Source organism: Acanthaster planci, linkage group LG16 (genome assembly GCF_054643075.1).
Source record: "Acanthaster planci isolate LZ-2023a linkage group LG16, COTS_SCS, whole genome shotgun sequence".
NCBI lineage: Eukaryota > Metazoa > Echinodermata > Asteroidea > Valvatida > Acanthasteridae > Acanthaster > Acanthaster planci.
The window spans coordinates 4953333-4968652 of record NC_141792.1 but is presented as its reverse complement, the minus strand read 5'-3'; the positions used below and the strand labels follow the sequence as shown (position 1 = coordinate 4968652).

At 39.4% G+C, this 15320-nt stretch overlaps 1 protein-coding gene across 5 annotated transcripts in view; it reads left to right on the top strand.

Moving 5' to 3' along the window:
• Positions 1-15320, top strand: part of cep104 (centrosomal protein 104) — a 141962-nt gene that overhangs the window by 21762 nt on the left and 104880 nt on the right. For all 5 annotated transcript variants that reach the window (XM_022245908.2, XM_087147410.1, XM_022245906.2 and 2 more), the window contains 3 exons: positions 2590-2699; positions 3307-3362; positions 13393-13548. In XM_022245908.2, the coding sequence (XP_022101600.2) occupies positions 2590-2699; positions 3307-3362; positions 13393-13548 (322 nt within the window). The remainder of the gene's footprint in view (positions 1-2589; positions 2700-3306; positions 3363-13392; positions 13549-15320) is intronic.

Genomic DNA, 15320 nt, shown 5'->3' with positions numbered 1-15320 from the left:
GCCCAGCAGTCTGGTCTTTTGTGCCAAGCGTGGTCTTTTGTTACAAGGCCCAACTCTTTCGTCTGGTTTCGGGCTCCCTGGCTTCATGTATAAAGCCTAGGTACTCAAAAATGGGTCACCCCTCAGGAAGTGGTTAAGACTGGTTCATACTTGATGCAAAAGCCAACACAAGTGTAAATTTGTAACATCAGATCAGTGTTGCAAATTCGTAAAAGTTGAAAAGATTTCAACTCCAGTGAAATTTTGCAAAAATTTTACATGACGTCAAATTTGCTTCACATTTGCATGCAGTATAAACCAGTCTTAAGGCTACAGGAATTGTTCATTAGCCCTAACCCTCCTCAATCCTTCACCTGTTGGAGGACTGAGGAGTGTTAGGGTTAACGTGATGAATAAGTTAATGTGTCAATTATTTTTATCAAATTGCGAAGATAAAAGGTTCTTTCAGGAGGCACGACAGAATGGTTAAAAAGTGTCTGATACTTAAACTTTCTAATACTGTATGAAGTGCAGGATAATATCAACAATATGACATTTGTCATTGACAAATTATAATCGCTTCAGTTTTAAAAAAAACGGAAATATCTGCAATCTAATTTTTACATGTAAACCAACTGCAATGATGCTGATGTTTCTCATATTGAATCCAATTAAGAAGAGCCAAGTCTAATAAAAGTGGCACATATCAATATCTCCCTTGCAATACACATTTTTGTGTTAATAAAACACAGTTTTTTACCCATTTTTCCTGCGAGTCCAGTGCGGTATTGTAAAAATGGATGTGTCATCACGACTCATTAGCATCTAATGGATATTGATTTCTTTGATGTATTATCGTGGAGAGGAAATACCACAGTGCATGTGCGGCAAGCATAGCACGTGTATTCGCAGACGAGGGCACGAATTTGCAGAATTTCTAGTATATCCACCGATGTGAATGCACACGATTTGGGCATTATGTTGTTGTAACCATGAAGAAAGGAACCCAAACTCTCGATGAAAAAGAGATAATGCTGCACAATAGACCCCGTACACAGATCATTCCCTGGTATACGCAGTGCATGCACGTGTTCATTGTAGCTCCGTTTTCTTCTACATATTTGTAGTGGAACCAGTCATGCCACAGATATCAGTTTCAATGTTTTCTCCAGTATTACATCATATAACTTTCGTTTCTCAACAGAGCTACCAGCGGTCGCATTGTGGAAATTTTTCATGAAACTCGAAGATACCTTTCAAAGGTGTGGCGAAATTTTAAAAAATACAGACGCAGTACAGACATGATTTGGTAATGACTTTATGATTTAGTACACACTAAACACAATAATAGTTTACTTTCAAAACTTTTAAAATCGTTGGAGTTGGTCCTTAAATTAAACAGACATTTTTTCCTCACAACTGACATTGATCTGTAGGCAGTCAAATGCTTTTTCTTGTTTTGCTGCAGTCCATACATTGAAATACATGTACACACATTGAAATACATGTAAGTACATACTCCAGGATGGCCTTTTGCAATTCGGAAATATGACACGCAAAAGATGAAGAAATCAATTGAAACAAAAATGTGCAATCTATGTGTACAAAGACCATTTCAGAGGGAAAGGAAATTTGACTGGTCCCCAGGTGCTTGTGACTAGCTCTTTTTAGGAACTGCGTGGCACCTTCAATTTTGCAGCACTCACATGACTCTAGCATGGTCATTTGTGTACCTATATGTACTACACACCTCAATCTTGCTGGTTCTTAATCATGTTTTGCTTAAACACAGCTAAGTGGGATTCAGTAATACAGGCCACATCCTGGTACTGTATATAAGTGAATCCCACTTAGCTGTGTTTCAGTTAAGCAGGTTTTCGTTTATTCACATACGTGTATGTTTGTTTTCTTCTTTGGCAAAGCAGATTTGTGTTTAAAGTGCCACCCATTTGTACTAAAGTGTAATGTTAGACTGGCTCCTGTCCATACATTATTTTCTGCAGCTTACTAATAAAACAAATATATGAAATGGGGTAGGAACCAGTTAAGTGAAATGAAGCTCTATTCAACAGTACTTGTTGAATAGAATGAATAATTCAATGATATGATCAGTGATCAGTCAATCATATGACAGGGATTTATGCAGGTATTGTATAATTTGAGTTAATGTACACGTTCACGTACATATTTGCGTAATATGATAATGAAGCACTTGTACATATGTACTGTACAGGTACATATATGTGATGATAAAGCATTTGTACATGTACATTTTCTTTCTGTAATACGATAATTAGGCATTTGTAAAGTAGCAGTAAACATAGTGTTTGCTGCTATGATTATCCACAGAAAAATGAGGAATATTCAGTTAATTATTAAACCAAACTGTTGTCAGATGACCGAAATAGTCATCACAAAGTCAGGCTTTCAGTCTGTGGACTGGGAGGGGTTTTGGTACACCGTCCCCCTCCCCCCTGAACCAATCACCACTAGTACCGGTATATACATGTATTAAGTAAACTATAGTAAACTTAAGTAAACTAGCTTTTAAGAGTGTCATTTGTTATGACCAGTCAAATTTTGGATTATTATGTGAATTTTGGTCTGCAGGAAGGACTACATTTCACCGATGGATGACTTGGCTTTTGATATGTACCAGGATCCGGAGGTTGCTCAGGTTATCAGAAAACTTGATGTCAGGAAAAATGAAGCTGTACTTCGTAAGTAAATAAATTACTCCCACATTCAGTCATGCAACTGGTAGCGAGGATTGACAAAAAAAGGTTCACTATGAATTTTGGCTGTGAAAATTTATTAAATGAACCAGTAGTTGTTTTTTCACTTTGAAACTTTCAACCAATTGGAACTTAGACAGAACGTTAAAGAAAAAGGGAAAGCACCCCTTATTTACTGGTATCTTTCATTGGCTTTTGTAGAAACTGCTTTGAAGGACATACTTGTTTTGGCTTTCATTTTCCTTTCCTTTCATTCCAGTCCCCAGCTTGTAATACTGTTTATCTCAATAACTTCGGACATCTCCTAATCTTCTGTCCGAACCAAACTGAAATCTAGTCACACAATATGTAGAGTGCACAGCTCCTAAACAAATGTAGCTTTTAATATTTTTATATATGTCTGTTTTGCCACTTGAGAGGTTTGTTCTTAGGGCAATATGCAAAAAACCATTCATTTCACTTATACTTTGTGAAAGTGTAGAGTGATTTTAATTCACCTGACAAAGCTGCAGCATTTTTGTCTATCTGATAGAGTTGAACAAGTGTCATTCAACAGTTCACATGTTCAAAAGGTATTTATTTTTTTCCACAGAGGAACAGTACGATTTGGCAAAAAAATTGAAGCAAGCTATTGCTGATTTGCAAAAGGTACGTCCACTCATGCACATACATGTACATGTACCTGTATTCTTGAGCCACATGCTGACCTCTTATCCTACTAACCATTACATCTAGATTATGTTTACCCAATTAACACCCAGTCCTTTGCAACTGTACACAGCACTAGTAAGTGGAACTTTTTTTTAGTATACTTACATCTTGTCAGTGCTGGAATATCATGAATAACAACAAACATGTCCCATGTTGGAGCACACAGTAATTCATGCCTGTGAAGTACGGTACGCTTAGAATTCATTCAGGTGGGCCCGCCAGATTTACCAAGACTGGATTAAATTTGGCTTCTTGATAGTGTCCTCAATTGGCCAGGTGTCTGCACTAAGGGAATATACCTTAATTCACAGCCAGTCTTGGCCAATAAAAACGTATCAGTTTTGCATGGCTGGTAAATCCATTCATTGCTTTAGTCAGATTTGAATTCAGGCTTGTACAATGTGTACATTTGTTTTCCAGGGATGTGATTTCTTCCAGTTGTTTGGGCCTCGGAAGTTGACCCTTGTGAATTTTATGAATCTGGTTAGAAAATGAATGGTAGGGGAGGTACATGTATATGTATACTAATTAAATATTCATATCGCATTGTGCATGTATGCCAAAATGAACGGAATGATAAAATTCAATTCATATGGTTTACACAGTTTACGGTTCACTGTCTCGAGAACCCGACTTTTTTGTCTACTGGTATTTGCTCCTCATACATGTACCAGTACATCTGTGCGATATAAATATATGTACATTTTACATCCCTTTAGACGTCCCCTTGCTTGAGAACGACATTTAACCAGACTGGGATAGGACTTCAGCTTTGTGCATTTGTATGACTGAAATATGAAATTTGGCTCTCATATCAAGCCCAGCATGGAACGTACATATACACCACAATATACGAGTTGACTATAAACACACCCACACAAGAACAATCACGACATACACATATTCCGTTGGCTGCAACTGTTACCTTAGAGACACATTTTCATGTATGGGTGTGTTGGTGTTTTTACTGTTTACTATGTGGTGTGTGTTTATGTATGTTGCATATGGAGCTCGATACAAACACTGTACCAGGCTTCATGTAGTCTACGTCTGGCAGACATAGAATGCAGTATACACTGTAGGTAATTCACTTGTGTAAGGATCACACTGCAATATATTATTTGCACCTTGTGTGACATCCGTGCATGCACAGGATGTTGGTTTCATTGGCTGTGCCACCTAACATGAAAGCCATCGTACATCATTCTCCAAAGTCAACTAGTAAATTCTATCAAAAGGAGATTTATCAGCTAGAGAGCTACATGTAGATAAATTCAGTTATAAATTTAGTGGAATTGGTTGGAAGAGTACATGGTGGACGGACATATTGAGTAAAGTATAATTTTTGTCACAAGAAATAAGTGATCATGCTCGCAACTCTAATAATTGTCATTGCATAAGTTCAATTTTATTCTGAAATCTTGCGAGAGATTCCGTGAGATTCCAGTTGCGCATGCGCGGTCATTATTGTTGCGTGCAGTCGAAACAGCAACTGTTTCGCTGTTCACATGTGTGATTTTTCACATCATAAGTTGTTATTTTTTGCGAAGACATTGTGAATCACTCGACATGTCGAAATTATAGCATGTCAACATACCCCTGGATACCGCTAAGCGGAATGGGGTTCAAACAGGCTGAAAAATGATGAAATACTCATGCCTCACAAGACCGATGTTTTGGCAACCAAGGCCGTCGTGCACACAAATGACGCCAAGTCTTCTCAACGGAAGCGAGATGTCACGGTCCGAAACTGGACAAGGCATCGAAAGCGGTAACCGTGTGCCCAAATCCGCATCGACCCAGTCAACAGACAAGGCAAAAACGGCCTCGAATGCCTGCTTCACTCCCAAACACAAAGGGGACTGCAGCTGATGGTGCGATTGAACACCACATTACTCAGCTTGAAAAGCTGGTTGAAAAAGAAGAAACCGACAACAAAAAATTCAGACAGACAATTACAGCAGCCTTAACAGGTCGTGTGGTCCTTGCAGATGACGCAAGCACTCTTCCCGCCGAGGACTGCACCAATATGGATTTTGAGAATACAGATTCTCAGGATTTGGCTACAACTGATGATGACTACAATGGTTACAGTACCTTGTCAAGTCCCAGCACCGCTTGCCAACATGAACAAGCTACTCATCCTGCTGGACATGCAGGCAGAGTGAAGAATCCTGACAAACACGACAAAGGCTTTGCTGCAAGTTTGGCTGTGGATGCAGAAATTGGAGATCCCATCTGACATGATGTGGCTAATAGCCTTAACTTTGCTTTGGTCGAGAAACTCAAGGAAAAGTGCATTCAGGACACAGTCCAAAAATTAAAAGTGCCCCAATAATTGTGCGGCCCTTGTCGTGCCCAAGGTCAACCCCCAAATCTGGTGTCATCACTATACGCAAAATATTATTTCCAGGCTATCTTTTTCAGTGATGACCCCAGGTTCACCACTATTTTAAAATAACAAACCACCAAATTGAGGACAGGGAAACTTGAAGTATATTGACACGCTTATATTTACACAATTTACAAGAGGGAAATTAAACACCAGAGATCTCAATTCAGTTAACAATTTCTTATGTTCAGAGTCAGATCTTTCAAACTTCGCCTGTACGTTCCCACACTAATTTTAAACAGCGTAAAAAAGGTTACTAAAAACACGGGCTTGTTCTTTTGAGAATATTAATTAGTATTATATTAAATAAACGCAGGCTACTCCCTCGCGTGTGGCGCGCAAAGGCCCTGCATTAAGGTTGACCTTCTGTGGACGTCTTGACAAATAGGTCCTTGGTAGCCTTGCTCGGATGAAGTTGTTCCCGTGTAAACAAGCTCACAAAGCTATTGGAGCGAGAGGGGAAACCTCAAACCCAAGGGGTACGGCCATCTATATCGGAACAATTTAAGCAATTTAAGTTCGAGGGCTAAAGTAATCAAAATACAATCAACAATTTTAACAATGATAAATTATTACGTCTGACATCTTCAACATTGATTTCTTGTCACTTTTCGACAAACCACAAACAGTGATTTTGATAGGGCATTGATCTACATTCATTCTCTAACAACACTGAATTTTTACACATTCTACATTTCCTTCTTAAAAGTCAATAATTGTCAACATTCATGAACACAATAATTTGACATTCTTGAAATCAACTTCATTTATTTTCAACATCTAAAGTGTTAATCAAGACACAAATTTATAATGGAAACTTACGGTTATCCCGCTGGGATCGATCTTAGGACGGTTTCCAGGCTGAGCGTTGCGAGAATTGGGACCAGTATAGTTATAGGATGGGTTGGCTCTGATTTTGCCAATTTTGACCCGATCAAACCGGAACTGATATTTACCGGCTGATCTCCACCTGCTGCATCAGGGGTTTCAAGATGGTTAGTTGGTACTGGTCAACCATACGCTCTCACTCAGCTCACACACTCAAGACGTTTTTTGTCCGGTGATCGAAATCATACTGCGTCACACTCGTCTCACGTACCTTAAATTTTACAAACAGGAAAAGCGTGTGGTATGTACAGACAACAGGAATCATAGCAGTACAGCTGGACTTGAAAACAACAACAAAAAAAAACAATAACCATGGCCGAAAGGTTGTATAATGCCTTAGCGTCTCTTGGTCACAGCATTCGCGCCTGATCGCGTTTGGAGAATTCCTTTAGCCACAATACCCGAGCACACGAAATTTGAACAAAAGTCATTGGTTAGATATACATGTAGTTGTAGCAGGAGAGAAACCATTCACATTGTCGGGGGTGTTTCGCTGAATACAATAAAATAGAAAAATGTCTATTTCGCATCTGAGATGATTCTGGCATCTGGGAGAACATCAATGCCCACTCAAGATCACATGATCTCAAGCTTGAGAGGGTCCAGAAACCCCTGATAAAAGGTACGGTATCACTGTCTTGCAAGAGCTTGTGAGGGACCATACTCCGTAGAGCAAGAACATGCCTTTCTGCTTCTGACTACAGCCAATTTTGAACTTAACTGCCTCAGGAAAGAACTAATTTAACCTGACCTGAATCCCCGTTATGCACATCCGTGCAAACCATTGAATAAGGGTTGCATCTCAACTGTTTGGTGATGAACTGGGGAAACAAATCAAAGAACTTCAGGATGAACAAAAGGTCACATTTGGTGTGTTGAAACATGCGAGGCCAGGACAAAGTCGCAACCGATACTAGCCATATGCAAAGACCACTTCCAACAGATTCAACTCCAAGCTGCATTGGCGGGATGGAGAAGCAGTTCAAATCCTTTTTTAGGGGTCGGCCACAGCTCAAACTTTAAAGGGAAACAAAGCATGCAGTGGCAAAACCAGAGGTGCAGACCAGGCCCAGTCTGCAGAGACAGGAATTTTCCAAACTGTTCCCCGCTCCTGCCACGAAATAGGCCAAGATGAGCCACACAGCAAGGCAGAACAGGTGGGTGAGTCTCCTCAAGTGCTTCAACCCTAATTATTGTGATCCAAATCTTGCAAAGCCCATGCATGGGACAGACTCATTCATGACAGTTAGGGGCCGATTGAGGTCATACCAGTGAGTGGGAAAACTTAACATCAGACCAAACTATTATACAAGTGGTATCAGGCTATAAATTGGAATTTTTTGATGAGCCAGAGGGACTACTCCCTCGAAGTAGCCCACCACGACCTTACAAATTCAATGTTGGTGAGGCATCGTCAGACAGTAATATTGATTTATCTGAACTAAATCAGTGTATAGTGTACAGACACTATACCTTTGATGTTGCCAGAAATCTAGTGACCCCACATTGCTATGTGGCCTCACTTGACCTACAGGATGCCTATTACTCTATTTCCATTGCAGAGGAATTCCGAAAATTTCTGAAATTTCGTTTGAGAAACCTACTCTATCAGTACAAGGCCTTGCCTAATGGCCTAAGTTCTGAGCTACGCTTGTTCACAAAGATCTTGAAACCCCCTGTTACTAAGCTGTGAAGTTTTGGGCACATCATTACTGGTTACATTGATGACACCTTTCTGGTGTCACCATCAAAAGAGAGAGCTACGCAGGCTGTTCAAGACACAATAAAGCTCCTGGAAAACCTAGGTATTATTATTTATCCTGAGAAATCTGTATTCACACCTAAACAAGAGCTTGAATACCTAGGGTTTATAATAAACTCTGTGAATATTGAAGTTCGTTTGCCAGGAAGTACGAAAGAAGAAGTAAAAGCCGCTTGCATCAATTTGCTTGCCCAAGAAACACACAGTATCAAAACAATCACATCCATTCTTGGCAGACTCGTAGTGACTTTTCCTGCAGTGCAATACGGCCCCCTTTACTACTGAACTGTGGAAAGGGAAAAAAACCATTGCCCTCAGAAACAATTTTGGTCACTTTGACCGGCAGATGAAACTCTCCAGGGCCGCTCGGAATGAGATCAGTTGGTGGATAGATACTATTGACACTGTCTTTTCCAAAATTAGCCGGGGGGCACCTGACTTGAAAATTGCCTCAGATGCGTCAAAACAAGGATGGGGTGCTACAGATGGCACCACTGCTATTGGAGGCCGCTGGAAGGACACTGAAAAGTTGAAAGCTGCCAATAATATCAACATCCTTGAGCTCTTGGCTGCATTCCTTAGCATAAAATCCTTTTGTAGCAAACTCTACTCTGTACATGTCAAACTCAATCTTGACGACACTACTGCGGTGGCCTATATAAATTACATGGGAGACTGCAATGAGCTAGCAAAGGAGCTATGGCTTTGATGTATTTCTAGATCCATATGGGTGTCAGTTTCTCATCTACCTGGAGTTCAAAATGTTACAGCGGACAGGAAATCCAGGCAATTTCAGGATGAGACAGAGTGGATGCTAAACCGATAAGTTTTCCAAATACTTTGTGAAGAATACACACCCAAGGTGGATCTCTTTGCCTCGAGGCTTATGCTCAACTTCCCAGATATGTCTCATGGGAGCCTGATCCTGGGGCAGAGGCAATTGATGCCTTATCCCTCAGGTGGGAACAAATCAGGTTTCATGCTTTCCCCCCTTTCTGTTTGACTGGCAAATGTCTCAAAGTATGGGAAGACAATGCTGAGGGCATGATGGTTGTTCCAAAATGGCCAACACAACCTTGGTTTCCATGCCTGCTACACATGTTAACCCATGACCCAGTTATTTTGCGAAAACCACAGGCACTACTGACTTAGCCAGGCACTATACGAGTACATCCCTTACATGGTAAACTGGATTTGGTTTGTTGCAGGCTGTCTGGTAATCCACTGAGAGCACAGGAATACCAGTAAAGGCTACAGAAATTATCCTGTCTTCATGGCGACAGTCAGCTAAATGACAATATTATGGATACATTGAGAGATGGATCAAGTTTTGTGGTCAACAACAGAGTAATCTGATACAGACAGATGGATACATTTAAAGATGGATCAACTTGTGGTCAGTGACAGAGTAATCCGATGCAGACAGATGCAGTTGAAGTTGTAGCTTTCCTAACTTCATTGTTTGAACTGGGACTGGGTTACAGTTCTCTTAATGTTGCCAGAAGTGCAGTGGCATCATTTGTTGTGCTAAAAGATGGTGCTAGTGTAGGTTGTCACCCGATGATTACCCAGTTTTTGAAAGTGTTTACGCACTTAGACCACCAACACCATGTGACAGTCACATTTGGGACGTTGACCACTTCCTGCCGGGGACTCCGGGATTGGAGACATATGGTTTATATGGGTGGCCGGGGTCTGCGAACTCGGACAAAGGAAACAGGGCCCTGTAACAAAAGAACGTACTCCAAACAAAAGACCAGGTTGCTGGGCATTACTGACATTTTTCACTCTCAAAAGTGGTGATAATCCAGCCTTGTTTTGAAACCGTATACTGGGGTTTGGGGCATTGAGAGCGAGCAGATTACCACTGGGGACAAAAGCGTTCCACCACCGTAGCAATGAGCCACACAGCACCGCTGCACGCTAATCTGGCCCCTATTGAAAAGAGGTCAGCAGTGCACTAAGCCAGGTTCGTGAACAAAAGACAGTTATACAACACCGCACAATCTGGGCTCTGTTTACAAGGCTGCAGGCCTGGTTGAAATACTCGGGCGTCAATGAAGGTCACCTGTCAACTTAGAGTAGTGCCTAAAGATTACTTGGTGTGGCTATAAATGAATGATGAATGATGAATTTTTGAAGGATTTTGAAAACGGAAAAAATGATAGTCATGCCGACCCAGCATTATCAACATTGAAAAATGCCTCGGCATGAAGTGGTTAAACTTGTGTTTGATATGGTAAGGAAGTGGGCACCAGCAAGTACTCTAGATCTCAAACACCTCACCCTGAAATTGGTCATGCTAGTGGCACTCATTTCAGCCCAGCGGGGGCAGACTTCACAAACTGAACGTAGATCACATGTCTTGTAAAGGAAGCACATTTTTCTTCCGAATCAGCGACTTAGTTAAGCAAAGTAGACCAGGACACACCGGGCTCTTAGTCATACTGAAGGCATACCCCGCAAATAGACATCTCTGTGTATTTACCTACCTCAAACACTACCTCAGCCGCACTAAAGAGCTTCGAGACAAAGGGGAATGACATCAAACCAGCTTTTTATCAGCTTCATCAAGAAGCCTCAGGCTCCAGTGAGCAAAGATACAATCGCTAAATGGATCCATATTATCATGAGCCAGGCTGGAGTGGACAACGAACAGTTCAAACAACATTCCACTAGGGCAGCCTCCACCTCGGCAGCCAATAGGCTGGGAGTACCACTCCCAGAAATTCTGAGAACTGCATGATGGAGTAAAGAGGTTACTTTCCAGAAATATTACAATAAACCTCTCCCATTTCAGCAAAATAATTTGGCTGACACATTATTGCAGGAAAGTTAAATGGGAATTTTATTGGAAGATTCTCTATGCTGTCCATTCTGAGAGTGCGGTTACAGCAAAACAGAAAACAGGGTTGTATTTAATGAAGCCTTGGAAATAGTGACTTTACTAACTTGAAACCGTATTCGACCGCCTTACTTAGATTACAACCCGTAGTGTGAAGCTGTACATGTACTGTATCCTTGTGCATGGATGTGTTAAAAAAACCAAACCAGTTCAACTCATGTACATACAACTCGGCTACAGGAACAGTTACCAACTTGATATAGCATCAAGACATTTAGGCTGGTTGTTTTCTTTTTTGTCACATTGACATTTTGTTTATATTTTCTTTTAAAGTGAAGTTCAGAGTTAATAAGTTCTCATATTTATATTGGATCTACTCAAGTGGAATGTTGACAGAAGCGATGTTGACACTTGTGGTATTTACCTTGGTTTGCATGAATAAACCATCAGGATTGTTGTATTCCTGTAATTATGCCTAAACATACCTCAATTTAAAAAAAAAACAAACTTATATGTGGCTTGATGGGTGTTAAATTTTCACGGACTCTCGCGAGATTTCGAAATAAAATGGAAAGATTAAAACTTACCTGTTTGAAGTTTAATCTTGATTTTATGAGAAAGGGCGAGCGAGAGATTACGTGCCCTCCATTCCCGCCCTTCTCTCGTCAGGTAGTTCGCAGGGTAAGTTCTCTATAACATTTTTTCTGTTATTCAAGGTTTGATTGGCATTCATCAACCCACACATACTGTATTTCTTTGAATTATGACCGTACATGCGCAACTGGAATCTCACGTAATCTCTCGCTCGCCCTTTCTCATAAAATCGTGATTAAACTTCAAACAGGTACATGTAAGTTCTCATTTAATCTTTCCATTTCCCAAAGTCATTACAATCCAGTTTCTGAAGTCAGGACACCAGTTCAAGTCATACTTTCTAAATTTGTGTCAAAAGCCAAATATTTTCAAAACATTATATAGGTCAAGTTGCAAGATAAATTAAAACTTAAGTAATTTTACCATAGAGATTTGGGTGCCTTTGAGATGGAAATAAAACACAAACAGAATGAATGGAACGGTGGAATATTGTTTATTCTTAGTCTTTTCTTTTTTATCGGAACAAATGACTGAGAAAAGTTCATATTAAACTATAGGATAGACATTAACAAACTGAAATTAGAACTATTAATGTTTAATTTATCCATAATTGATAATAATACAAGACAAAGTTGCAGAAATTTCAAAATATTTTTGCTGAAAGCATGACCCAGAGAGACTTAGAATGTACCACCGAACATCTAGACTTCATTTTTTTCCCAAGGCCCTTAAGTAGGCCCAGAACCCCATGCCGTATAGGCTTCATGCTTTGCAATTGCAATTTCAGTTTTTTTTCCAAAGCACCAATCACATCCCTGATTTTCTGATATTGTCTCATCTAACCACTTTTCTGTCTGTCCCGGAGACAGTTCAGATAAGTCTGAACTGGCAGTTGTTGCCCAAATCTACAGAGTTGTCTTATTTTGCATAAAACTATAACGCTGGTACATAAATATTTATATTCCTTCCTTCCAAAACATTAAGATCAGTAGAAACACTAGCTAAGATAGCAAAGGTTTTTTTTTTTTTTTTTTTTTTTTTAATGATGGAAGTGGATTCGTAGGTTTTACCTTTGCTGGGAAGGGATGGACCTGTAGATATTCTAATCTCAGATAAAAGAAAAACTTGCTTCAGTCATTTGATAATCCAAGTTTATACATTATAATTGTTCTAAAAATAGGAGAGCCTGACATTTTGATCCTAGTAGAATCTTTCTCCATGTTGTTTTCCTTTGAGAAAGATTCTGCTGGAATCAAAACATCAGCCTCCTACTTTTTTGATGTGTGTTTAGGTCACTGTAGCCAGCAAGCAGTTTGCAGCAGGTTTTGTATTATATGTGGTTTGAGCTTTGGTCATTCACTTTAAGTGTTGGTTTTTGTAAAGAGTAATTTTTATGTACAGGGAATTACTACACTGTACATATACTTTTGTTGTTTCGTTAATGTTCGATTTTGTGTTCTTTGAACACAATCTTTGAATCTTCTAGGTTGGAGAGAAGTTAGGTCGTTATGAGGTAGAGAAACGCCGAGCCATAGAGACTGAAGACTATGACTTGGCTAAGATTAAGAAAATTCAAATGGAGGAGTATAGATTGCAGATATATCAACAGCTGGAGGTCAATGACCTTCTGAAGCTTAGTAAGGTAAGTTTATTTTCTCTTTCCTAGTGGCCATGGGATTAACTTTTTCAGTGTTGTCGCTTTTTCGATCAACAGCACTCGTGTTGAATGGTGTGCATAATGTTCAGCACAGCTTTAACAGTCAGTCCACAGTGCACACAGAAGTTGTTCCATTTACGTGCTGAATATGCGTGAGCTTCAGACTGTGACCTTGCTTCTACATATTTAATGCAACAGCTTGCGGAATCCGTTAAATTTCGGAAGTTTGAGACTATCGATTGGCTAACTGAACGGTTGCTATATCTTTCATATACTGATGGGTTTTTTTTTTAATCAAGGGTGGAGTAACTTTGCGTGATGGAAGACAGCAAAATCCACAACTTTGCTAACCTGCCACAACCAATTTGTACCTCAGATTAGTAGATAAATTCATATTCTAGGATATTCTGGACATCATTTTCCCTCTTTTTGTTTAAATGGGTCAGGGCAATATTTTACCAATGTCCTTCCCAAACCGTCGAGGTCTATCGCTTTCATAACGGCCTCCACAGTTCTCTGCCTTCCCGATTGGTCCGTACACATCACATCATGCTTTGGCACGCACATTCCCAGATGTCGGTGTTGTATTGTAGACGGTCTTTTGCGATAGTATTGACAACTTCAACGTATTGTTTCTATCGTTTGAGATAACACCGACTGGATTAAATGCAGTTTTAATTACATATTTTGTCCAAATGCAGTGAACAGGATCACTTTAAATAACTGTTAATTCCTTTTCAAAACAAGAACTTTGAAGCAGAAAAAGGTGTTTTCGAAAGGCATCTAAAAACCGTGTAGTTTGTTTCTGGGGGGGTGTGGGTTTAATTAAGAAAGGCTAAATGAATGGGCACGGGGCTTAGCTGTGCTTATCACAAAGAGGGAATCACAGATTCTTAAACCTTCATATTTCAGATTTTTTATTTGTCTTTTTTATGTTGGAAATATCCAAGTTTAAAGAGGAGGAACTAAGCAGGTACAAAAGTGATACCAGAAAACACAAACATGTTCAGGCAATAAACACATTATTCAGTTTATTTGCAGAATACATATTCACATTTTTATGTCAACTGATTTTCAAGTCATAAAATGAACATGTTGTTGAGCTGCTTGTGATGACCAAATACCGGATAAAAGGGCTTTTTCCAAAACTTAATGATGTTTGCTCGTATGGAATATTTTATAGCTATACACATTATATTTGAACATAAATCTTCCATTTTTTAGCAATGGTGGCAAGTATTTCTTTTAGTTTCATATTACACTGTTAATACTAAAGCACTATAAAACACAATAACATCACAATAAAAAAATAAAAACAATAATAAACCAATAATGCGTGATTAACACCCCATGTCCCGTCATCCATGTCATGTCCAAGGAAAGTAGTTGTCTGTAGAGATCAATTTGTCAGCTTCAAAACAAAAAATACCTGTAATTCAGTGACAAGCTGAAGGAAACACATTTTTCAATACATACTTTGCACAATTTGTTTTGTAATCAAATCCTTTGCAATAGCTAAGTACACTCTGATCCATTTATAAATTGCAAAAAGTCACTTTTCATGAAGAAAAACAACAGGAGCAATGGTTTTTCCCATCCAAACACAACAGATAAAAATATAATTACTGTCATTCCTTATGTAACTAAATTAGAATCTTACCCCAATATCATGTCCATCATAAATGTCTTCAGCTGCTTACATATATCTAAAAAAAGGATAAAGCGCCCCATTTTTGGTGAAAAAAAAACAACCGATA